Source organism: Athene cunicularia (assembly GCF_003259725.1).
Source record: "Athene cunicularia isolate RWA chromosome 1 unlocalized genomic scaffold, athCun1 chr1_part1, whole genome shotgun sequence".
Classification (NCBI taxonomy): domain Eukaryota; kingdom Metazoa; phylum Chordata; class Aves; order Strigiformes; family Strigidae; genus Athene; species Athene cunicularia.
This window is the reverse complement of record NW_020799091.1, coordinates 99968378-99995235: the sequence shown is the minus strand read 5'-3', so window position 1 is coordinate 99995235 and position 26858 is coordinate 99968378. Positions and strand designations below refer to the sequence as shown.

At 39.4% G+C, this 26858-nt stretch overlaps 1 protein-coding gene across 4 annotated transcripts in view; it reads right to left on the bottom strand.

Annotated features, from left to right (window-relative positions):
- The window catches only part of GRIK1 (glutamate ionotropic receptor kainate type subunit 1), a 159743-nt gene that overhangs the window by 76461 nt on the left and 56424 nt on the right, over nucleotides 1-26858 (bottom strand). For 3 of the 4 annotated variants that reach the window (XM_026857964.1, XM_026857956.1, XM_026857972.1), the window contains exon 2: nucleotides 1530-1697. In XM_026857964.1, the coding sequence (XP_026713765.1) occupies nucleotides 1530-1697 (168 nt within the window). Of the gene's footprint in view, nucleotides 1-1529; nucleotides 1698-9412; nucleotides 9456-26858 lie in introns of those variants that run through there. The other variant, XM_026857981.1, reaches the window with a different exon arrangement.

The window sequence follows — 26858 nt, the reverse complement described above, 5'->3', positions numbered from 1 at the left end:
GACAGTTCTTTGTGGAAAATTTAGAAATTACAGTGATTGTATGAAATACTAAGTACAAATGCATCCACAATGAGCTGAGATTTTTAAATTAATATTTAGTTATCTGATAGTAATAGAGCACAACAGAAAATCAATTATTTTCTGTCTTCAGTCTACAAAAGAGTGTTTTACAGATGGCATGAAATACATGGGCTTTCAAGGTTTAATTCAGAAGGCTTCTTAAAGGATCACAGGTTTTAATGTGCAAATTGCATAAATAATATCAATAATTCACGATGAGATGAAATTACTACTGTCTGAATGGATTTCCTGCATGTAGATTTACAAAAAATATTTGTAAGGAACTCCTTCCTACAGATTAAATGGAGAAGATAGTTTCACAGCAGTCACAGAAGAGATTCTCACTCTACTGAGAATTTGAAATCCTCTCTGTCTGGATTACATGGATTATAAATCCAGCAGAGTCGATTTTTGATAGCATATAGTTCCATCATATATCTCACATTTGAAAAAGAATGCAATAAAGAGAATTGAAAGCTATTTTTTATGTTCTTTGAAAGCATTCTCCTTTTTTCCAGTCTTCAGTAAGAGTACCACGAGGAGAATTTAGTAACTTGGACATTTGGAAGGCGACAGCTCACCAGAATTCTAGCACAATTCGTTATGTGAAGCATGTTTATTTTTCAGCCTTCATTTGCCTTGTAGCATACACATCTTTTGCCTTATAGCAAGCACATCTTGCACCATTTACAGTGACAGATGTCATAGTGAACTGCAAAGCACATCTGCAAAGTCTTAGCGATTTATAGTCTTTCTCCAGACTTGTTTGCATGAGATTGTGTGCATACCATGTAATTCCTGAAACTAGATTGCTGTGTATAAAATTTTAGCAAACTTCAAGGTTGCCTCCTAGAGGTGAAGAAATACACTATGCTTAAGAAGAGTTGTGATTTTTATTCCCTTTCTGTTTTGGTCTGCAAGTAAATTGAACCATAATTTTCCCTCTGAGAAAAATAAAAAAATCGGTAAAAAAATTCCAAATTTGTCCACTCCAATTCCTGTAGTTGTTTATAACAGAGAAATTTATTTCCTTTTCTAACCCTCTGAAGCATTAATATTTCAGAACAGGGAGACTACTGGCCTCTGTTCTTTAAAATACAATAGAAATAATTTGTTATAAATAATGAATATCTGTGTATGTGTGCTAATTATGGGTTGTGACATCCCACTGTGCTCCCTGTTAGTCCGTGATCATATTCTGCAGAATTCCAGGTGGCAAATCTATTTTTTGGAAAGAAAAATGGGTTGGACTTGCCACCTTCCATCTGGGGTTCTTAGCATGCAGACAGTATGTAGGTGTTTTATCAGAAACTAGATGACAAGTCCAAGTCCAGCTTCATTCTTAGTTCAAATAACTTTGAAAGATAAATTTTATATTATTGTTCATATATATGTTACAATTGCAGCAAAAAAGGAGATGAAGTTGGTATAGACATGTATGTTACTGACACAGTAATTTAGATAATTACCTCTTCTTGAGGCTTCAAAACTATCAAAAAGGTTAATTCTCTGGATGTCATAGGTTAATGTGGTATTAGGCATCAGTGTTCTGTTTCTATTAATGTTGGTGACTGCAAACTTGAAAGCCAATTCTTCAGTATTAACAGGTTCATTTTCCACAGTTTCAAATATCCCTCCTGTTGAAAGAGATAAATGAGAAGTATTAGTCACCTTTTCATCACTGTACATAAAAAGAGAAAAATAAATTATGAGCAATATTAATCTGAGCATTCATAAAACAAAGCAGTTAAAAGTGCTGTTAAAAGCACCACAGCAAGAGCATATTGGATCATTTTTTTTTATCTACAGTGTCACTGTAGGTTAACTCAATATTATGAATGTTGCTTAGACAAACATCTGTGAAAGATGATGCATGTTTATTTTCAGGCCTCTCAAAATAAAATTTTTAAATGCTTGTGAAAACTTCAGTTGACTTCATGACTAATGAAACTAGTGATATTCATAGGTCTTGTTCCTCCTGCTCTAATCTAATCTACATTTAGAGATGAAACTTGGATGTGTTGGAGATGTTTTCTGAGTGTTTCTGCAAATCTTGGCAATAGAAGATCCACAGTTAGAAGTGACTTAGGAGTATGAGTAGAAATGGACTGCAAGCTTCCACTTGAGGTTGGTGTCTTAGTAGGGCTCTAGTCTTTTATAAAACGCAGGCAGCGTTGGTCATTTCTGTTTGCTCAGGGAGAGGTGAGTATTTTTAGTTTTTCAAAGAACTGAACTTGTTGATACAGAACATAACTGATCCATATGCTGCTCCCACGGAAGATTTCACCTCTGTGTCAGTGTTCAGTGATGTCTCCAGTGGTGTAGTGTCAATCAGTACCTTGACGACATTGGTTTAAAAGTCTCCTTCCAAGGACAGTGCTGGATCTAGCACAATTGCTCTCAACTGCCTATCATTCCTCTAGATTCTTCTTCCAACATCTATTTTGAACTATTTGAACAAAGACGTGGACCAACCCATTCTGTGCAATCCCAGTTGGGCAACTGCTCTTTGAGTTCTGGTCAATTTGTCAGAACTTATTTTCTACCTTTGAGACTGAAATTGTATATACTTCTTGCTCCTTTTAAAAACAAATGAGGTGAATCTGAGCTTTTCTTTAACCTGGAAGCAAGTTTCCAGAAGAGGACCTGTAAATAACCAATGCAAATTTTGGAAGCGTTCTGACTGCTTTGGCATATACTCTGAGATGGAGAAGGTGGCTACGTTTCAAGCCAACAGGCTGTCCCACTTATACTAGAATGTCTACTCCCTCTAGCCTCTAGAGAATTTATTATGCCAACAACACATTCAGGCTGTCTAGGAGCACTGGGATTTGATGAATGCATAACAAACACAGCTAATTTGAAAAAAAATAGCTCCTTTAAACAGCAATCTCCAGCTTCAGTACTTGATTTTGCAAGTATAATTTACTCATTTAGTGCAAGTCACTAGAGAATACTTTGGATTTTTCAGTTACGTATTTCTCATTTCCCTGTGTGAAATTTGAGCCCTAGACATTGCTTATTTTCTGAGCATCAGAATGCATTCAGCTAATGCGCTGCAATCTCTTGCAATTTTGATGTCACCAGTGTAGGAATAGTGCAGTCATTAGCTGACAATCAGGAAATGGGAACACAGTGGAATTAAAACCTGTTTTGAATTTCAACTCAACAATGGAAAGACTGGAGACTATCAATCCCAAATTGGCAATGTAATCTCTAGCTACTCTTAAATACACAACATTATATTATCTCTCAAACCCATATATAACAATACCTTAATATGACTTAAGCAATTTTGCCAACTTAAGCAATTTTCTTGTTCACTGTATTTCTCATTTACTATATGCATGTATTAGAACCTTAAAGACTTACTGATTTTTTTTTCCCCTCCATCATAAAACATACAAATGATTACAGGAGACTGTGACACACAGAAATAGATGGAGAGAAAAGTGTAAATGCTGGTTTTGGAATCAAATGTAAAACCTCACAGGGAAAACTGAGAGTCAGCAGGATTTTCCAGTGATGATACCAACAAGTTTACTACTTTTCTTGTTAAATAAAATTTCCTTTTCTTCCTTTCACCTGAGGAAGACAAGCATTTTCAGTTAGCTATAATGCCAGCTTGGGCTTGGACCAGCACTGTAGTGTTTTACCTGAATCCCTACTACAATCAGCAGAACTTTGTTTCATAAGGCAAGGTGGAAACCACTGAGTATAATGGATAGCCTGAGATAACTTTCTGTTAAGACAGGGTGACTACCATCTCTCTCCACTTCCAATAGGACGGGTCTTTTTCAATTTGATCTTAGCAAAAAATCTTCTCCATCTTGGAAACTAATATTGTGCTGTGCTTACACTTGTGTTTGTGCTTGTATTGTGTTTGTATTACTTTTTTTTTTTTTTAAACTAAACCAACTTCTTTCAACCACCCTTGAGGTAACCTTCATACTTATACATACACAAGCACTTTTGCATTTTAGGACTAGAACTTTTTCCAGACCTCTTATCAGTTATCTATTAAATGGAGATTAATTTTAATTGATGTATATCCATGAACTATTTAGACTTCATTAACAGAATTTTGCAGAATTTTTGCTTGGTCTCTTTTAAAAAAGAATAGAAGCTCACTGGGCAGAGGGACGGAGTGGAGGGAAAGGAGGAGTGATGCAAAGAGTGAAAGTGTATGGATGTGTTTCCTAGACAAACTAATCAAAGCTGCATATGCATTGTCACATACATGTCAAATATATTCAGACAGGTCTCTCTGAAAGTCAGCTGTACAACCAGTATGTTGGTATCCAACATATTTTCCATGTTCCTTTTGTACATGTTGACACAGCAGCAAAAAACGTACAGACAACTTCAGTTACATGCTTCAATTTGCTGGTGGGATACTCTGGAAAGGTCTGGTGTAAGAATGGGTCAGAAAGACAAGAGGTCCATAATTTTATGCAGGAAATTTAGTTTAGCTGAACTGGAGATGATGAATAGAGTGCCATTTAGAGTCTCTGAAATCTAGTGCCTCCCCACACCCCCACTCCACCCCACCCAGATAGGGAAGTTTTGAGACCACAGAAGTAATTCTTCTAAGTCAGTAAATTTTTTTCATATTCTCTCAATTAAACCCTAAAATAAGCACAAAGAGCAGTGCCATGCTGCCCATGAACAAAGTCCACAAGACAGTTTATGGAGGAAATTGTTGCTTACTATGAGTGAAGTCTGGGATATTTGCATTTTGAAAAGTTTAAACTGATTCAAGCTTGATTTTTCTGTTGGGACCTATATGTGTAAAAAAGATTTGAATCAGTCTATAGATTTGCATCATAAACAAGCCAGCAAAAAAAAAATCTGGCTGTTCTGTGCTGTTGTGTTTTCATCCATGTATCCTTAATGAAATCTAGCAATTTAGTAAATAGTTTCTCTTCTCCCATGTTCTGCTGATGACTTACAGTCAAGCTTAGAATTTATGGTAAGGTCCAGGTTAAAAGAGAAATAGCAGAGTGAGTGACAAGTTTGATGAAGAACCAGTTTGTCAGATGATTCATTTAAATAATGTAATTACTGTACAACATTTTAAAACCAAATTAACCACAGGATTCTACAAGGGAAGGGAAAAAAAAATCAATGTTAACTCAAGATACAAATGATTCTCCAGAAATGAGGCCATTACTGTTAAGCATGAAAACAAGCAGTGGCTTTCAAGGTAGGCTGCTGGTAACACATAGATGGGACAGCTTAAATTTTTGAGTCCTCCCTTTCATGTCCCTTCCCTCCTCCCCAATTACTCAGATAGATAGTGATTATGTTGCAGGAGCTTTGGCCAACCAAAGGCTGCTTAGTCCTGATCAGTGGCAGACATGACCTTTCTTCTGCACAGGCGCTATGTCTGCCCCCGCGATCAGCAGGATCAGCTGCCTGAGTCAGCAGGGAGCTGCCTACCCAAAACCAGGCAAGTGCTAAAGCTATAAGGGCTGCTCTGTTTCACATGGATGCCAACAGCTTCCAGAGGTTGTCTCACCAGACACAGCTGAGGAGCAATGCCAGATGTAGTTTACCTGATCATATTGAACAAAGGGACTAACTCTCCGCCAGCCACATGTGAGCACACCAGTGAGACAACTCAGCATTCAGGCTCACTTAACCCATAAACCTGCTCCAGCGCATATGTGTGAAGAAACCTTTCATTTTCAGCATTTACTTTATAAAGTGATGTCTGTGAGGATGAAGAAAAAAGCTAAATTTTCCCCTACTTTGAATTTGTCTGTGGAAGGTAAGAGGAAAATGACTACTTGGCTAACATTGCTTTGACAGAAATGAGGGCTGAGCCACATGAATGACTGCTCTGCAGAGAAGAATGAGGGATGCAAGTCAAACTGACATCTATGACAAAGCATCAGCCCCATTCATCCTCTGAAGATAAAAAAAAAAATGTAAGTAAAATGTCAAAAATATAAAAGCACATCTTGGTAGGCACACCTGAAAAAACAGCTCCAGTCCTTCTGAACAAGCAAATGTTTCCATTTAAAGAGGTCATCATGGACTGAGAGAGTTTTAGAAAAGGTCATGGATTAATCAATTTCCATACCTCTCAATGGGTCTCAACATTTCGCTTCAAGACAAGGCGGAGCTCAGTGGCTTGTAACTGGAAAAGTTCTCTGTCCCTGTTTTAAAACCAGTTATAAACAGCAACAGCTAAAAATTGGCAGTTATTGACCTGTCCCCCCTGGTCAGGTTTCCTCAATGCAAAATATGTCACTAACATATTTCAGTCCCAATACGGTGGGCGTAGTATCTTTTTTTTTAGCCATGTATACATAGAATTGCCTGAGTAGAGCTGAAAGAATTTCTGTTATTTCAGTCAGTAGTATCTCTTTGATGCTTACTAAGTAAAATGTTAATTTTTAAAAATATTTTTAAAAGCTATATTCTGCTTGCAGAGAGATTTTCCTTACCTATTCCATAGCAAACATAAGAACAGCATCTTATTGTATGGGGTTTTTTTTTGTTATTTTCTATTTCCTATTAAAATACTACAGAAAGCTGGATGGAATGGAGGTAGGCTTACAGAGAAAGACAGGACTAATAGCCTGCAAAACAGAGGTGTGAAAATACTATGTTTTTTGAAGGTGATCTGTATTTCCTTCTGACACCTAAAGAAAATGTAAAAACAAAAAACATGTTCTGCTCTTAAGCCAGCCTGAGACCCAGTGGTCACCAGAGACATGCCAAAAAAAGCAGTTATTTTCAGATGCAGATCTTGCTCTGGAACATTCTCGTGTTCAATATCTCAGTGGATGAATTTGTTAAAAGCCTCTCCAGATCACTGGTGGCTGTGTGAGGCAGCTCTATGGCAGGTCCATGTCCATGCTTACACTCTGGACCAGCAGTCAACCTCCCTTTCACATTGGGAGTCCACTGTGTATCAGCTATTTAACTGTTCTCCAAACATTTTTAATAATATTCCTTATTACTTACATAATTCTCTCCACTTTTTGACCAGTGGAAAATGCTGGCAGTGTAGGGAAGTCATTTGCTTGTACTGTTAAAACAGAGAAAACTGTTGCTGAATACTAGATACAGTATTCAAGGACCATAAATCAAGCTGCCATATACAATGAAATTTAAAAGATATACTGATGGGATTTTTATTTGCTGACAGATTTTCATTCCCCAGCACACCATCTCTTTCCTACATCCAGCAGTCCCAACAATTTAAAGACAATAGCTCAGCTATTCATATAGGCATATGACTTCAGGAGTATCCATATTAATACCAACAGCAAGTATTTTGATATTCTGACAGAAATTAAAGTGAGAAACAGGAGGTGTTAAAAAAATGGAAAGTCGTATGTTGTTTACGTTCTTAATCAGGTACTAGACTTCAAAAGAATGTTGTTTGGAAACAAACAGGCAACATGCAGTAAAAAATGTTTGAAATATTAAGACATACAGACTAAGAAGGATGGTAGAGGCAAAATATAGCTAAGATTAACAATCAGGGGTTTACTCATAAAGATACAGGTATTTTTCCCTCTACTAGACAAAAAGAGGACTTTCTGTGGGTTACAGCTCTCTAGAGTTAAGGATAAAATTTTACTTCTACAAGGTTTATGTCCAGGTTTCCTTTTCTTGATTGAAGGATATCCTAGTTTCATAGTCCCTCCCCCTGGGGAGGTGTTCATTGCACAGGATGACACACTGAATAAGCAATGTGGAAGCATGAGGCCCACTGGATGTCATGGCTCCATACCCGAAGCTTTGAGCCAAAGGCTCTCCAAGGCTTTCCAAGAAAATCCAGTGTCAGGACACGCAGGTGATTCTCTAGCAGGATTTCCAGAAACGTCTGAACATTTATCTCTTGGAGGGATTTATGCTTTGAGAAGCCTACCCTACTTTCCACAGCACCTTCTGTACACATAGAGGTCCATAAGACCTCATTAAAACACACCTGTCAGTCACTGAAGAGAAATGAAAGTTAAAGTCCTAATGACTGTGCAGCTATGTGCCACTGGTTTCCTGGAAGAGAAGCTGTTGCTGATGCCAAGTAAATGTAGGAGATTCGTAAAGCCAAATTAGCATGCAGTTTGCCCTCGTTCTCTGTTGATATAGATATGGACTCACACCTCTCTGCTGCCGGGATGCCTATGGACTCACATGCACCTCTGGAGCTCAGTGCGGCTGGCAGAGTGGTAGCGGTAGACCTGTTAAGCCCAAAGAGGAACAGGGCAGAGCAAAACAGTTTTACGAAGATTTTTTTCTCAGATAATGTCCACTTACAGAGTTAAAGAGTATGCCACATAAAATGAAAGCACTCACTACTGGAAATCCCCCCCAAACATTTTTTTCTCTCTATGTCTCTGACCAGAGGACATTCCTGTGCCACCAGGAGTCTGTGTGAGAGCCAGTCAGTGCAACTGCATTCATTACAGAGCTAAGTCTTGGCATTCATCTTACCAAAAGAGAATAATCAAACGAGTTGTTACTTAGATGCTTACCTTTAGCAGAGTTTAACAGTATCTCTTTTTAAAGTTAGCTCACTTACTGTGTAAAATTAGTCCAGAAATTGGCTATTACTTCTAATTTATACATGACCTAAAAACTACTGTTATGTGCTTGTATGTATTAAAAAACAAAACAAACAAACAAAAAAATTTAAAAAAAACGTTTCTCAGGAAGAATCATCAGTCCTATAACAAACAGTAATTGCATTTTACATTTACAAATACAGACCAAAGTGGGTTTGCTCCCCTAGGTTTTCTTGGAATTAGATGCACGGGTTTCGCATTTGGCTCACAGAATGCAAACTGAACACATTATCATTCTTTGCACGAGTGAGTTTAGCCTTGCAATAGAGACCTCTGAGTTAGGCAGCTATTATCATCCTCATTTTACAGACAGTGAAACTGAGAGCTTGAGCGACTTTCCTGCCATCACTTCCTCTTCAATCTGTTCAAAAGCTGTTTTGGAAACTTTCCATACATTGTGCTCTGTTTCAGTCTATTTCTGCTCTTTTTCAAGCCCCTGCCCTTACCTCGGCATTCAGCATCTTTGCATTCAGCCAGCCTGGTTCCTGTCCAGCATGCCTTCGATTTTATTCCTCATTGCTATACCCTGCCAAATGTCACTGTCATTTCATTGCCTATGCCTGATCCTGGGTCTGGATCATTTTCCCTCTGTAATTCATCATCTGTCTGTGAGCATCCCCTTTTAGGATGCACTTCAAACAAAACTCAGAGCCCATACTCTTGCTCTTTCAACATTCTACCTTCATTGTTTTCATCCATCCTAATCCAAAATAAATGGTGACATGGTGAGTTTAGAAAGGCAAACATCTCGCTCTGGTGCTCACCTGGACTTCCTGCCTCTGTTATCCCCATCTCTGCGTTCGTTTCCTCTGCTGTCTCTGCAGATTGCAAGCTTCTCCAGATTGCAAGAAATTTGCAACCAAACAGAATAATTTGGAGCAGGCTGGCTTTGGGGGGTTGGGGTGATGGTTACATTTTCCTTTCCATGCCTGAATAGTAGGACTGGGAAGCTAAAACCTGGGATGGGTTCATGACCTGAAACCCAACAAAGAAAGATGGAAGGGAGTGCAACTCAAGTGTCAAATTCAGCAAATATGAGGAGGGCTTTTGAATATTAAATTTGTTTGTAGAAAGGTCACGGAATATTTGATAAATTGAGTATCTCTTAGGTTCAAAACCACACATCTGAAATCCACTTCTGGGCACATCTTTAGGACGTGATTGTATCCCAGTTGCTTCTGTGAAGATTTTGCTCTTAGCTTTAACAAGAGGTGAGGTATGGTTTGTCAGGCTTTGCAGTCTGATTTAGAATTTGTTTGATTTAGACTGAACTCTCACGGTGATTCAGCCTTTCTGTTACTTTCATGCAACATGGTTAGTGCTTAACTACACGATGATGAAACTGGCAGAAATCACATTTTGGTTTCAGCCTTCATGCAGACAGGTTCTGTGATTGTGGAAGAGCTGCAACCCCTTATACCAGGTCTGAATACATAACTCACAGCAAACAAGGCCTAGTTAAAGATTGAAATGAAGAGTACAAAACAGGGGAAGCACATAAAAAATGTTAAAGCACGTCTCTATCCATAACCTTCTCTATGAGAACCAGGGATGGAGTTTTATAATTATCTGCATTCTAGCAAGGTACTGCATTCAGCGATGCTTTATTCCTGTGGAAAGCAGAGTGATAAAAATATGTATGCGTGTATGTACATATATAAAAAGTTGAGCTTATTAAGATACAAAGATAGGCTTTTTCTAATGGGATTTATTTGAGTTGAGCTTGTGAGTTTGGAAATATTTCCCAAAGGCTCAATCGGCATGATTTATGCTGTAGAATTTCTAAGTAATGAACTATTTCTTTTTTTTTTTTTTTTTTTTTTTTTTAAAAACAGCACTAGCCAGAAACTATTATTTTAGTTTCTATCCAGAATGATCATTTTAGAGGTGCAAACTCTATTTAACAGAAATTTTAAAACTATTTCCATGTTGCCTTTATTTTGTTGTTTTCACTTGATGCACAGGCTAGTAAGGAGGTACTGAAAATGAAGGATAATGGATGTTATTTATATTGTTTGCTGTTCTTCCTCCTAGATCACCATACCTACTTGGGCAAACTAGTACCCATGCATTGCAGCATTCGTTTCAAACAAGGCAATAACAGGAGAGGGAGAAAATTGATTCTAATTACCCAGTTACACATGCAACATTGGATCCTATCAGATGTTACTTCTGGTCATGCAGCAAGGAGAGAGAATAAGAATTGTTTCCCTTCTCTTTTTGGAACTAGAGTTAGGCAGATGAGACTTGCAGAGACCAGTGTTAGATTTTGTGTGAGATGTTTTCCCTAGGAGCAGGGCACTGTCTAAAGCAGCATACACAGATTTTTGGCACCCCATTTTCCCTCTGTCTGCGCATATGATCTGGCCTGCTTTCCAGAGCATGGCTTGTGTGCCCGTTCTTTCCAAAAGTATATGGCAGATCAAGACTCCTCCTTCAACAGAACCACGTTTTAATCAGTATGTGTGCTATGAATGCAGCTGCTCTCTTCAGAGCTCCTCAGTAACCCAGGGGAACAGGGCAGTGTGGGCATGAGATGCAGCAAGGAAACCCTTGCCCAATGCAGCTCCTGTGCTAAGTGCTTCAGGTGAACGTGTTGGCTCAGTATGAGCACTGCCAAAATGCTCATAAGGATAGTTAGAAGTATAAAGTATTAAGGCCATTCTTTTAGTTAATGATATATCTCAGTGAATAAGTGTGTTAACCATGTACTGGCTGCAGCTATGTGACTGGATCCATTCATGGCCCCGCGTCTTTTGCTGTAATCCTCCTGCTTTGCAACTTCTGTGGCAAAAACGCTCCCAGACTCTGCAGAAACAGTGGTTTCATTCCCTTTTTTTTTAAAGCTCCCAACAACAAAGTAACAGCCTTTTAAACTTACCTCCCCATAATTTTGTTCAGAAGAAATAAGACTTTACTGAAGGAGATAGATGTTTCTACAGATTTCAATAGGTTTTGATCAATTCTCTAATGGCTTAGCATTTCTCCCACCATGTTGTAACAGTTTAAGTAGTCCCACTGGAAAAGAAACTTAATTTCTGGTGTCTTTTTAAATCTTTCAGAGCCTTCATACATAACTGCCTGAGTCAGGGGGGTTTCCCTCTGAGACATCCAGACATCTTGACATATTAATTGCTGACCACGTGCTAGACTACAAGCTGCTTCTGAAAATGGAAAAGGATGGAAAAGCAACATGAAAGTGGAGAGGAAGGAACAATCACAGAAAAAACCTCAATGTTTCTACTAAGTAATAAAGGAAGGGGAAAAGAATTCCACAGAAATAAAAAGTAGATGAGAAGAATAGAAATAAAGCTGGTTGAATAAAGACTAAAAGGCTGATGGCATTCAGCTGCAGAACCTGCTGGAAGCTTTATTTCCTGATTTTATCTGGTTCCATCTCAAAAGTATTAGATTGCTTAAAAAATGTAGTAAGATTTGTTGCAGATACAAAGTAATAGTACCTTATATTTGTGGAAATCTTGAACCAAAGAGAGCAATAGAGGCCCTAACTAAAAGGATAGCAACAAAAACTGAATTCAGAGGGGCTTTCCCACCTGATCTTATGTAGGCACCTGGTTAAAACAGGAGGTTTATCTGTGCAAAAAGTGCTTTACCACCTTCTTTTTCGGTGGATACAAGGTAACACTTTCCAGAAAGTAGCAATCAATACAGTATGTGCAGCCATTTTACTTTTTTTTTTTTTTTTTTTTCTGCACCATGACAGCATATGACCCGTAGAAAGACATATAGATTCATTTGACTGAAGTCCTGAAAAGGTTACTCTGGAGACCAATCCTGAGGGGTGAGAATATAGCCTTACTATAAAGCAATTGTGAGTTTGACTGTGCAATTAAACTACTTCAAGATTAGCCATTTTTCTCAAGCTGATAGACAGAAATAGAAAGACATTTCAATATCCTAGACTATACTTTGAAATGAGTGTTATTCAGCAAACGGTATTTTTATGTATAACATCAGGGTTATATCTTTAAAAATCATATACTCTTTCTTTTCATGAGTGCCCATTAAGCACTATTATCTGTAAGATGCTTAGGAACATAAGCTCTTTATCAAAGCTGAAGAAATCCAAGCTTATCCTGAAAAAGCATAGATAAACTCAGATCATAGACTATCCTAAAGTACATCCTTTCCAGAAAGGAGACGGTGGTGGAGGGAGGTTAAAGTTGGTAGGGGGTACATTTTAAACTCTAGCTTTAGTCAGTCACTCTTTTTCTTTCTGAAATCCAGCTGTTACAATTCGTCTAAAGGCAGTGCTACCTATCTATCCAGAAATTACTGACATGAGGGATGTCAAGAAGCCCACCGCTAGCAAGTTACAGCAGGCATCTTCATTTACAAATTTCTACAGACACTCTGCGTTTTTAAATATGAAAGAAATAGTACACCAATCAAGAGTTTAAACATTAAGGATAAAAAGATAACATTAGCTTTTCCTGTCACACACTGTGCATGGAGGAATAGTGAATTTTGACTTTGCTTTCCTTCTAATATGCAACAATTGTTTATGGTAGATTCCTCTGACTCTGAAGTTTGTCCTCTCACTCTGGAGGAAAGGCTTAAAAACATTGAGCTAAAATGTAGAGGACTTTACCCGTGACTGTCATCACATTTCCTTCTTCCATGGTGGCTGGAGCTTCATCACTAATCCTGCTGAAGTCTCAGCACATGGCTGTGGCTTCTGCCCCCCTGGTACAGGCAGTAAATGCAGTCAGTGGGGTAGGACTAGCCAGAGAACAAGAAATCTGCTTCAGTTCTGGTGTCTTTACCCTTCTCATCAGAGAGGAAAATGAAATCTCTCATACCTTTTTTTGTTTGTTTCTTATAGCAATATGAGAGACTTATGTAGCACAGGGCAGCCAATAACCAGGGGCTACGACAGTGGCCTGAGATAACTGCCCCCACCCTCCAGCCTCACTGGGAAATGTCAGCCTATACCCCAAACAACTTTGTCATTGAAATGGTGACAGTATGGATCTGTTTCTGTGAGAGCACAATAAACATTTTAGTGACAAATTTGAGCCCAGGACCTGTGTGGTCTTCCAATGCCTCTCTCCTGCATGAAGCAACATGTCCCATACTCTTAACACTGAGCAACTGAATCGGAAATCTTCCTGATCCGGCTTCAAAAAGTGCACCAGAGACAACACTTTGAACTTCTTGACACCTTCCTCTGCTGTTCACACCAGAAGATGCAGACCGCCAGCAGAGCACAGAGGAAGGGGATCAGTGTAGGGAAGATGCTACTTCTGCTTCTCTTGTTATGATGCTTCTCCTCCCTCAGCATCGTTTTTCACTTTCACTTGCACCTTCCCAAAAGTGCAGCCCCAGACTGCCTGCCTTTCTTCTTCTCAGGCCTGCTCAGCTTCATTTAGATGCAAACTGAGTTTGGCCCAACAGCCATTTAAATATGGCAGTTGCTGAAAAAGGCCATTGAGCCAAGTGTGCTTCAGTCCTCAGAAGACTGAAATGATGGCATTTCTTGTAACATCTCAGCAAAGGAGAGCATCAGCTATGTATTACAGGTATTACATAAAGGTGGATACTCAGAACCCAGAAGACATGCATTAATAAAACATAGTCAGCTTGACATATTGCTTGCTGAGCTTGTCTTGGCTTACAGGAGAACTATGTAACATGTCTATTAGGACAAGATTATTCTGTGGAAGAAGCCTTTTAGCTTCTCTGAAAAAAAAAAAAAAGCTAAGAACTGGCACCCCGCATAGCCTCTCTGTGAATAGAGTGTGTTCATGCTGTAGCTAACCTAGTGGAAGATTTTCCCAAGCCTCTTTTTCCTGCTCTTGTGCACAGCTGAGCCTGTTGCAACGTGACAGAGAGACTCGCAGACTTCTAGAAAGAATAACAAAATACAGGCAAGAGTGCCACAAGACACTCAGACTGTGTCAAGTATGTAATTAAGGAAATATAAACCTGAAGTTTAAAAACAGAAACTTAAAAAAGACATAAGTGATTTAACTGATTTTCATTAAAATAAATAAATCCCCCCACTCCCTTGCACCTTTTAGAGGTATAGAGGAAGGATATAAAACCAAATGTTACCAGGTTTCCCACTGGATCAATTGCTTTGATTCTCCCGAAAATCCAAGAACACCATTGGGATGGGAGTTTTGCTCAGGATTCACCTATTATTCTTTCAACTTTATAGAAATATATTTTATTCCATCGCATCAGTGTAGTTTCATCCTTAATTGTCTGAGTATCAAAAAGGAACACACAGAAAATGAGCTGACATTTTTCTAAACAAGGCATTATTTATATTGCAGCCTCAGCATAGCAGGTGCTTTAAAACAAAATACCAGGATACATTTTCAGTTTTGGAAAGTATAATGTCTAAGTAGGCTCATCTAGGATAATGCTTTTAAGGGTGGAGGTGGCAGATTTTGCAACTGATCCACTCTTACAAGTAATGTTTAATCAGCACCTGCACTTTGAGCTGCTATATTTCTTTATAATAATGATGGTTGGCTCTTGAAAATACACTTAGTTGAGGTGCTTGCAATTTAAAGCTTTCTTGGTAATTATCAATCTGGAACATTTCTATTCCTCAATCTACTGAGGCCCATTTGTCTCTGAAAAATATCTTATTCGCATCTACATTTGCAAATGTTAAAGTAACAAGTGTAAACAGAATGCATCTGCACTTAATCACAACTTTACATGAAGTGTTAAATTATACAACTTCAATAGAAATTTGGAATGGGAACCCAAACAACTATAGGAACACTGTTCTATAGGAACACTGTTTTCTTGAAATGCTTTCCCCCCAGCCCCGCCCCCCCCCGCAAAAAAAAAAAAATGTATATTTAAAAAAAACCCACCATATTCTAGCAACACTGATCTGAAAATACTTAGAATGCACAGAGGAAACCAAGACTTCTCAGCAGTGTTAAACTGTCTGATGAAGAAGCATATAGTGTTGAAATTCCTATGCATAATGGGGTCTAAATTAAAGGGATGTAAAAGCCTTAACTCCAGAAATTCATGCTTTGGGGGAACTGTCCAGGTTGTATCACTTTTCTTAGTGCTGAATATCCCTAGAGGTTCTTTGGAACCAAACTTTTCATTTGTACGTGAATCTGGGAACTCAAGGGGCTCCCACTCGAATCACTCACAAAACCTGTAAAAGTGGTATCTTTTAGGTAAGCCACCTTCATGATGTGTAGGCAAATTTCAGGATACCTGAGCCAGATGAAACCCAAACATGAAATGTTTAACATTCGTACTGGTGCGTACATAGAAATGTGTTTCACCAGCAGTCATACTCTGAGGCATTTCCATGCTGGGATTTACTACCCAATTCTCATGGATGAATTCAGTATAAAACAGAATAGAAAAGCCTATAGTAGTTATATCTATTATTCTTCTTTGTTTCTTCTCCAGAGTGTTTTTGCAGACAGCGCTTTTTTTCTGTGTTCTAAGAGCTACAAGCAACAGATGTGATGTGTCTGAATGGGGTGTGTGAAAGACTCATAAAATTCTTAAAACCAAATAAACCCCCTCAAATTACATATATCCTTACATATCAGCAAGTGTTACATGAAAATTCAAAATGTATCCTAGTTTGTATTTGGCTGCAAATGAAATTATGGTAGCATGACTCTACAGGATGATCCTTGGATTTTTACCACAAAGCCTAGGTAGTCTGTTCTTGCATTAGGAAAGATTTCAGTAGCAGCAATTTGGTTGAAACAACATGAAGATGTGCAAAGTGCACTGGCCATTATCCATTTCCTGTACAAAGATGTCATATGTATGCAAATTTTACATTCTTGAAAAGATTTGTTTGTTGCATGCAATGAGTACGTTAGCAGTTGTGCACAATTTAATTGCACAATTAAAACCATGATGCACTGAAAATATACTTTGAGACTTTAGATCCTCTCTTTAGTTGCTTTATCCAACATTCTCTCTCTGCAGGACTATTTTCTTCCTTTTATTTATTTTTTTTTTTCCTGATCTAGCCTTACCTGTTACAGGCAATCAAAGTGATTGAAGGCCAAGTCTTTCCACTGACTTCTCTGTGCCATGGATCACACAAAAATTTTGCAAGAAAAATTCTTATAGGATGTGCTATGGCATTACATACTCCATTTCCTCATGGCAAAACACTCAAGACAGCTTCAGTGGGAACAGCTTCAACAGGAATTATTAATGCTAGTTAGGGATGTTAGTTATTATAGATATTACAGTTATATTATAGTTATACTTAGTTGTAATTATCATATTGATAGGAAAGTTATATATGTATTTTAAAAAAAAAAAGGCAAGAAAATTTTACAAATATTTTAAAACTGTTGTGTAACATTAAATGAATAAGAAACAAATTAAAGAAAGAAAAAGACAATTCTCTAAAAAACTGGATACAGCATATCTGGGCTCCAGGAAGTGAATAACTGAGTTACTAAATCATTCCTCAGATTTTTAATATAAAAACTAATGCTACTAGTTATAGCTGGTATGCGGGTTTTTTTAGCCTCATAGCTTCATTATCAGAAATTTTGATCAAAAGTCCATAAATAACATTGCCATGAAGAAGAAACTGTAATCCCTAGTAGTTATTACAGTGCATAAATTATGGCTTCAAATCAATTAAATAATTCCATACTTTATCAAATAACATTAGTAAATTCCATTATTCCATAATTTAGGAAAGAAAAACTTAAATTTCAAAATAAAATTAAAAATTCAGCTCAGGAGACACTAGATTTTTTTCATTGCTGAGTGACTCACATTGTGCTACTTCAAATTTTCTTGACATTTTCTACATTTTAACAGGCTTAGATTTTTTTGGAAGTTATATATTAAGTGTGTTTCAAAGTGACACCAAGGCTTGTCTTCCCCTGAAAACCAGAGTTTGAACTGAGTTCCTCATGTCTCCCCATTTGAAAAAATCAGGGTGGATTGCCATAACAAGAGGACAGAGATCTTTTTCAGGTTGATGAAGCTGTTGCATTTTGTGTTTGTGGAAGCTGGAGAAACAGAACTGCCTGAGCAACTTCATCAGTTCATGTCAAGCATGAATGGCAGCTCTAAGAGAGATATTGGACTAAGGTTTTCAGATGCCCAAGGTCACTTAAGAAGGCCTCTGAGGGAAGTGCAGCAGAGCTCAAGGAAAGCAGGGAATAAAAGAGTGGGTGACTAAAAGGTCTTCTGAAGATCATCCTTGTTTTGAAGATGAGCATATAAACTCTTCAGATTCAGGCAGGCACTTGTAGGAAGAAGCAGACTATTTCTCTCTGAGTATATGATTCTTGTCTCCCTGATGTGAATGCAACTTTTTCCCCTTTATTCAGCAAAATTAGTATTTAACACTGTATGCACATTCTTTAGTATTATCATCTTGGTTTCAGTACGTCAAGAAATAAGCTATCACAGTGAAACCCTGCTATTTAAACACTTGCTGAGTAGTGCATATGTGGCAAAGTGGCTGCTCGGATTTACTGTGTTAACACATCCTTTCTTCCCTTTCTGTTTTGCTTAGTTATTTTGTGCCTACAAAATGCTGGTGCCTGCTGGGCATGACTCTGATCTCAGTATCACAGAAGTTTCTTGGGCTACCTCTGTTCATCATCCCAGATGACTTACTTCCAACATACGCTAAAGATAACAAGAGAGACAGGCTTGTTGATTATGATATTAAAAGGTACACTTGGTGCAGGAATAATAGTGAACATAGAGATGTCTCTAGTTATTATTTTCCAGAACACACTGTAATGGTTTAAGCCCTTCCGGGACCAGAGAGCACGTTGCCGTTGCCCGTCCCCCAACCTCAGCTGGTCGGGCTGGCAGTGAGGCACAAACCCCGGGTTAAAATAAGATGAAATTTAATACAACAGTGTGATAAAACAATCTGAACAACAACAGTGTCAATGATAACGACAGTAAACAACAATAATAGTGAACAAGACAAACGATATACAGAGAAATACCGCAAAATGGTCACGGAAACAGGTTCCCGCCACCGAGCCTGCCAAAGAGCAAGTAAAAAAAGGTTCCGCCCCTGGACCTGACGCCAGCATGGTATGAATAACCCGGCTGGAGATCCCTTCCCCCTCTCTCTCTGCTGGGGAAACCTAACCCTATCCTAGTTGAATCAGGACACACGCAAACCTGGAACATCAAAAATGCGCATGCCACCTGGGGATGCACAAGCCTTACAGACCTGGGTGCCCACAGATTGGCAAAAGTTTCATATGACATCAGTCATATAGACAGAGGGAGGGTTTTTCCCAAGGATGAGACACTCGACAGAGTGCTGTATGATTTAAAAAGCAGAGACAGTTTTAAAGACCATAAGGTAGAACACTACTCCTTGACAGGTTGTCATTTATTCAAATCAACCCTGAGTGCTTTTCTGAAAGACATGTCACAGTCATATAGAAGTTATTGGTCTCAGTTTTGAGGTAAGGGGATGAAATTCTGCTGTTTATGATGGAAGATAGGTGTGGATCCTCTAATGATCCTGCCTGGCCCAAACCATTATGAAATTCTAAAGGCAGTAATAAATCATACCAGGGATCTTGAAAAGAAGGGGGATGCTCCTATGTGGCAGGAAAGCTTTCTTTCACAGTTATAGATGTCACAGCAAATGGGTAACAGAATTATGTTCACATGGCTTTTTCGCTTGGTGACAAAACAAGCATTGATTCTAACTATGTATGTTTTCTGTGAGATACTGAACATTGAAAAATGATCAAATTAACAAACGTAATACATTTTCTATGTAAATTAAATGCTGCGTAGACAACATTTCTAGTGATTATAGCTCTCTACGTGACATATGTTTAATGATTTAGATTGGGTCCTGTTGAGAGGGATTTAATTTAAGACACTTATGGCATTGGGCTCAAATTATTTGCAAGAGTTGATTGAAGCTTATGTTTTACCCTGCAGCTTGTGTTCAGCTAAGGATCATCTGCTGAGTAAATTTCATTTATCTATTTCAGGATCTAAACTGTGGGGTTTTGCCACAGTTTTCTCTATACATATTGTTTAACCAGTCTCCAACACAATCAGGCATTGTAAAATCAGATGCAAAAATAAAATTGCTGTATTCTTGTATTTGATTTTTTTATTTATTCCAGTGTTAAGTCTGCAATTTTTAAGGCCTCCTCATCTATTTCCCTTGACAACAGGTTTTGGATACCAAGTTCCCATTAAAATTAGAAAGAACTGGTCATCCAACCCTTTAAGAAACTTTTAAACTCTCCAGTTTTCTATCATCTGTATCACTGCTCATCAATGAACTGCTGATTGTAGGAACCTGTGGAATCAGAAGTATCACCATCACAATTGGTAGCAAGTTAAACTTAATCTGAGATGACCAGCTATCAGTAACCTCCCCTGTGATATTGTCTCCCCATGCTGATAAACTCCACTGAGTAGTGTTTTGCAGCCATACACTCTCCATAAAACATCTGCAGATGCACACATGCACTTCTCTTGCTGGAATGACATGGGAGCTGAGTGCATAACTTTCACTGAAGTTGTTTGAGTAGGAAAGTGTGATTTGGATTCAATATGTAAAGGTCTTCCATTAACTTTTTTGGCCTTTGGATTGCCCCCTCAGCACTCACTGGTCTGGCCCTTATTAACAGTAATGATTGTTAAATCCAGGAGGAGGGTGGGGAATACAGAGTGCAGATGAGAGTAAATAATCAAAATGAATGTGTAATTTCCCTGTAGCACAATGCCAGCTGGCTTGGAAAAGACTGAGGGCAACTGAAGCAATGGTTATTTCATTATTGTTTGAATACTGGATGGCTGATGGTGCTCTTCAGATTTGTCAGGTAGTTGGCTATTCCGTTCTGATTTCTAGGAGCTCTGTGAAGGAGTGGGTTACTCTTCCAGGACTCTATTAGTGCAGGCTCTCCAAATGTCCAAAGAGGAGTGTGGGAGCTTGTGCATGTTAATTAGACCCTTAATGTGTGTGGGGAAAGAAATCCAGCTGTTGGCTGTATTTGAAGAACCTTGTAGAAGTTTCTTGGTTGTAGGAGGGTGATAGCATTGGAGGAGAGCACAACACAGATACTCAAACTGCTGCACGGTGTAGTCTTGACCAAATAATGACCACAAAGATTGGAGAACTCTTCATCTAAATCACACTGTGCCAATGACCCTTTTTCTTATAAAACCTAGGCCGTACAGTGAAGACTTGCACTCCTCATTAGCTTAGAAACATTCTGAAAACACTCTTTTTCCTCTGGGGGAAGTGAGCTAGCTTAAGCTCTGTGCATCACAGAAATCCACTACAGGTAGCACGCAGGGCTGGCACCAGGCCACTGCAGAGATGCAGTTCCCATCACTAGAGCCATCCCTGCAATCTGAGTCGATGTGTCAATAAATGCTCTGACTCAGAACTAGGATGTCCCATCTGCTGACTTCAAGCTAATTACACATGTCTTCTGGGTATATTACATTTCTTGCAGACAGTGCAAGTGGTATGTCCAGCTAAGGCAGATGTAAAATATAAGTTGAATGCTCAGTGAAACCCTAACAGAGAGACGCCTATGATTTAAAGGAGTATTAAACAGAAATTAGCTTAATGAGTTTGAGAGGAGGACGAACACTAAGCATTTTTAAGGAAAAGAGTTAGAATAGTTTGCACATATTGCATGTGAAGTTTCATGCTTTTCAGTGTGTGCATATCTTGCAAACTTTTGTTTTGATTTTTCTTTGCTTCCTAATGATTATTGCATTTCCCTTTCACAAAATACGGAGTACTTTCTGGGACACACCTTTTACTTTAAATTCACTGCAGCAAATACAATCTTTGGAATATTAAATTGTTTCAGACAGTTAAATGACAGCTTATATTTTTATGGTATTAACTAACAATGAAAAGAAATGTAAGTGATCATATTATAGCACCTCCTGGACAGTCGCTGGTGGAAGTGTTCTTGTTGGAGATTTTGGAGGCACCTATTCACGTGATGCTCCACTCAGTCCTTGTACTGGAAAATTAACTTACAATTCTGAGGATAGTCACTGACTTTCAGTGTACATGAGGAGAATGAGAGTCTCAGGAAATAATACTGAGAACTGGTATAACTGAAGTGTCAATTGCATATAAATAGCAAGTGTATAATAAATTATTCCATTAAAATAAAAAGATATCTTTCTCAGATCATTTTGCTGAATACATAAACCTTAATCATACTAGCCTCCAGAATATTATTAAAAATTTATGCAAATGAGAAATGCTGGATCCAAAATCCAGCTCCCTAAAAAAGACCAAACCCCAACTATAGACAAGAAGTTTAGGGTAGGATGTGGGTATGAAAATCTGAATCTTACTGTTCCCATTTATACTGGAGTTCTGACTTTTTACTTGCCTAGAAGTAGAATTCATCTACAAATTGAGATCTGAGCATAGATGTGGACTGAAAAGAAGATTAAAAAAACATGGTTATAACTGTTCTTTTACAAAATATATTAAATTAATAATATATACATATATAAATATATATAAACAATATTTTTTAATAATTTCTCCTCTTCAGATTGTTTGTTATATGAAAATTGCAATGCATATAAAACTGCCATGTCAGGAATTCAGTTGCACTGCTTGTTCTTTCAGATAGCATTGTCCAGAGTCATGGGATAATCTACTTTTTAACCTCTGCCTTCATATGGCTAATCCTGCCAAAAATAGTACCAGTTGATCTCAAATGGATTTCAACATGTTGTTTTCATGTGCCAAGAAATGAAGAAATGATTTCTTAAATCATTTAGATAATTTTTTGAACTGAGGAAAAAAAGGGAGGTTTATGACCTTTGGAAGAAGGGGCAGGTGACTCAGGAAGTCTACAACAATGTTGTAAGGTTATGCAGGGAGAAAATCAGAAGGGCCAAAGCCCATCTAGAACCTAATCTGGCTGCTGCCATAAAAGACAATGCTTCTATAAATACATTAGCAACCGAAGGAGGGCTAAGGAGAATCTCTATCCTTTATTGAATGCAGGGGGAAACATAGTGACAAAGGATGAGTAAAAGCCTGAGGTACTTAAGGCCTTCTTTGCCTCAGTCTTTAAAAGTAAAACAATTTTTTCTCTGGGTACCCAGCCCCCTATCTGGATGACAGGGATGGAAAGCAGAATGCAGCCCTTATAATCCAAAGGGAAATGGTTAGTGACTTGCTATACCGCTTAGACATGCACAAGTCTATGGGGACAGATGGGATCCACCCAAGGGTACTGAGGAAGCTGGCAGAAGTGCTCACCAAGCCACTTTCAACCATTCCTCAGTAGTCCTGGCTAACTGGGGAGATCCAAGTTGACAGGAGGTTAGCATCTACAAGAAGGGCTGGAAGGAGGATTTGGGGAACTACAGGCCTGTCAGTCTGACCTCAGTGACAGGGATGGTTATGGAACAGATCACCTTGAGTGCAATCACACAGATCATACAGGACAACCAGGTGATCAGGCCCAGTCAGCATGTGTTTATGAAAGGCAGGTCCTGCTTGACTAACCTGATATCCTTCTACGACAAGGTCACCCACTCAGTGGATGAGGGAAAGGCTGTGGTTGTTTACCTAGACTTCAGTAAAGTCTTTGACACTGTTTCCCCCAGCATTCTCCTGGAGAAACTGGCTGCTCATGCCTTGGATGGGCATACTCTTTTCTGGGTAAAAAACTGTTTGGATGGCTGGACCCAAAGAGTGGTGGTGAATGGAGTTAAATCCAGTTGGTGGCCGGTCACAAGTCAGCTTTGACTGAGTGACTGAGGTCACTCAGCATTAGAGCCACTTCTGTCTAATATCAATGATCTGGACAAGTGAATCGCGTGCATTCCCAGGAATTTTGCAGACACCACCAAGTTGGGCAGGAGTGTTGACCTGCTTGTGGTAGGAAGGCTCTACAGAGGGATCTGGACAGGGTGGATCTGGACAGGTTCGACAAGGCCAAGTCCCACGTCCTGCACTCGAGTCACAACAACCCCATGCAACACTACAGGCTTGGGGAAGAGTGGATGGAAAGATGCTCAGCAGAAAATCATCTGGGGGCACTGGTTGACAACTGGCTGAACAGGAGCCAGCAGTGTGCCCAGGTGGCCAAGAAGGCTAACAGTATCTTGGCTTGTATCAGAAATAGTGTTGCCAGCAGGGCTAAGAAAGAGATTGCCCTCCTGCACTCAGTACTGATGAGGCTGCACCTTGAAGACTGTGTTCAGTTTCGGGCCCATCACAACAAGAAAGACACTGAGGTGCTGGAGCACATCCAAAGAAGAGCAATGAAGCTGGTGAAGAGTCTAGAGAAAAGCCTTATGAGGGCCGCTGGGAGAACTAGGGTTGCTTAGCCTGGAGAAAAGGTGGCTGAGGGAAGACTTTAATGCTCTCTACAACTACCTGGAAGAAGGTTGTAGCAAGGCGGGTGTCAGTGTCTTCTCCCAGGTAACAAGCAATAGGATGAGAAGAAACATCCTCAAGTTGTACCAGGGGAGGTTTAGATTGGATATTAGGTAAAAATTCTTCACCAAAAGGGTTAAACATTGGAACAGGCTTCCCATGGAAGTGGTTGAGTCACCATCCCTGGAGATATTTAAAAGATTTGTAGATGTGGTGCTTAGGGACATGGTTTAGTGGTGGACTTGGAAGTGCTAGGTTAATGGTTGGATTTGATGATCTTAAAGGTCTTTTCCAACCTAAATAATTCTATGATTCTATAAAATTTGTCCTTTCTAAACTCAGAGATGTTTTTTCTCTATCGTGACTAAATTTTTGTCACATACATTATTTTGTGAGCGGAGGTAGACTTCTAGGCTTGAATTCTAGAAAAGGCAGTAAACATCTATTATTAGGCATTTAGAATTCATTTTTGTTCAATAAAGCTTCAGCAGTAAGCTGAATAAGTTTATTAATGTAAGAATTTGCTGTTGGTCCTTGCTACATTTCATTTAATATGTGAGAATTTGAAAAGCAGGAGGAAATAGAAGAAAACTAAAAATAAAAAGGTCATTAAAAACTTTCTGACTGACAAATTCCTGTTTCCTTAATGTTTCATTTATTTTTTTCAAGTGTTATCTAGTTAACTTATAGAGCATAATTTAGACCTTTCAAAGGTGTGTATACCTTTAAAATCTTCTTCTGTGGTACCCAGACACTTTTTAAATAGCAAGTGAGTCCAGATGGCATGTATTCAAGAAGTCTGGGGGGGAAAAAAAGCAGAAAAGCAAAGTAGCTGAGCTGCTAATAAAATATGCAGTTTCTCATTAGTGTAGGAATCATTACCACAAGGCTCAGAGGTAGAAAACTTGTTTTTAGAAAAAGGTGCTTGGGACTGATGTTGAGAATTACTAGCAAATTCCGTACCTAGAAGATCGATTCAAAGGATAAACTACAATATGGGATTTAAAAAATGACTGATGAAAATAACCTGAGTTATATATTTAATGATTGATTTAAAAATTAAACTAATTTCATAAACTCTTGCTATTCAGAAAGGACACCTGAAACATACTTGAAAATATTGGTGCAGCATGCAGCAAAAGTCAAAAAAGCAAATACCGTTGAGAGTTTTAGAGAAGCAATACAGACCAGAACAGACAACACTCTCATAGCAGGGCACAAGTTCACGCCACCTTTTTAGATCATGAACAACTACAACAGATTCCTCTGTCTGCCATGGTAACTAAAGACCACCTTTGTGCATCAAGAGCAGCCCTGTTTTGACTTGGAGCAGCAGAGGCCAGCCCCTGCTGCCCTTCCACAAGATGCCTGATCCAAGCACCTGGGGCAGACCCAGAAAGAGAACAGCAACATTTCTGCTTTTTAGTGGGGACACTCACTTCCCTTAACAGGGAGCTTTTCAGCCTCATATTTCAGGACACCAGCTGAAACCTGTTTCCCATTGTCCATATGCAGAAGACACACAAAGTGCCTGGTGCCACTGTGCTTGCCAGTGCATGTTCTTACCATGTCTTGAGGTGTTCCGTGCACTCGGCCACCATGTCACAAGCCCTGCTCTTAGCAGCAAGAAATCACAGAATCACAGAATCATGAAATGGTTTGTGTTGGAAGGGACCTTAAGGACTGTCTAGTTCCAAGCCCCCTGCCATGGTCAGGGACACCTTCCACCAGACCAGGTTGCTCAAAGCCCCGTCCAACCTGGCCTTGAACACTGCCAGGGAGGGGGCAGCCACAGCTTCTCTGGGCAACCTGTGCCAGTGACTCACCACCCACACAGGAAAGAATTTCTTCCTTATATCTAATCCAAATCTACCCTCTGACAGTTTAAAACTGTTACCCCTTGCCCTATCCCTACACTCCCTGATAAAACTCCCTCCCCATCTTTCCTGTAGGGCTCTTTTAAGCACTGGAAGGCGCTATAAGGTCTCCCTGGATCCTTCTCTTCTCCAGGCTGAACAACCCCAACTCTCAGCCTGCCCTCACAGGGGAGGTGCTCCAGCCCCCTGATCATCTTCGTGGCCTCCTCTGGACCCACTCAAGCATGTCCATGTCCTTCTTATTTTGGGGGCCCCAGAGCTGGACACAGCGCTGCAGGTGGGGTCTCACCAGAGCGGAGGAGAGGAGGAGAATCCCCTCCCTCGACCTGCTGGCCACACTGCTCTTGATGCAGCCCAGGATACAGTTGGCTTTCTGGGCTGCAAGCACACATTGCTGGCTCATAGCTTTTCTTCCACCAGCACCCCCAAATGAAAGTTTCACCTTATTTGGCAGGGAGTCCCTCCATATGTTTGAAACTGGTAACTTGAAACCAATAACAAACTCTCATTCAACTTTGAAAATCGGGGTCTTACAATGGTTGGAGGTTATTTTTTTTTCTGCCCCATATCCCTGCCACTGGAGGAAGATGCAAGTGGGGGGAACCAGGGAAGTGCATGTGGCTGCACCTGGTGGGACACCAGCTCCCATTATGTATCGTGTGCCAGCCTCAGGGGGCTGTGGTAATTTCTGCCATCTGATGACAGCTGAGACCAGGTTGCCTGCCAGCTGTGGAAGTGCTGCAGCTACACCTCCTACTGCCATGCCTTATGTCAAAGGCAATGGGAAAGGTAAAAAAAGGAAAGAAGGGAGAGGGAGGAGGAAGAGGAAGAGGAAGGGGAAGGGGAAGAGGGAGAGGGAGAGGGAGAGGGAGAGGGAGAGGCAGAGGCAGAGGCAGAGGAAGAAAAGAAAAAAAAAAAGAAAAAAAGAAAAGAAAAGAAAAGAAAAGA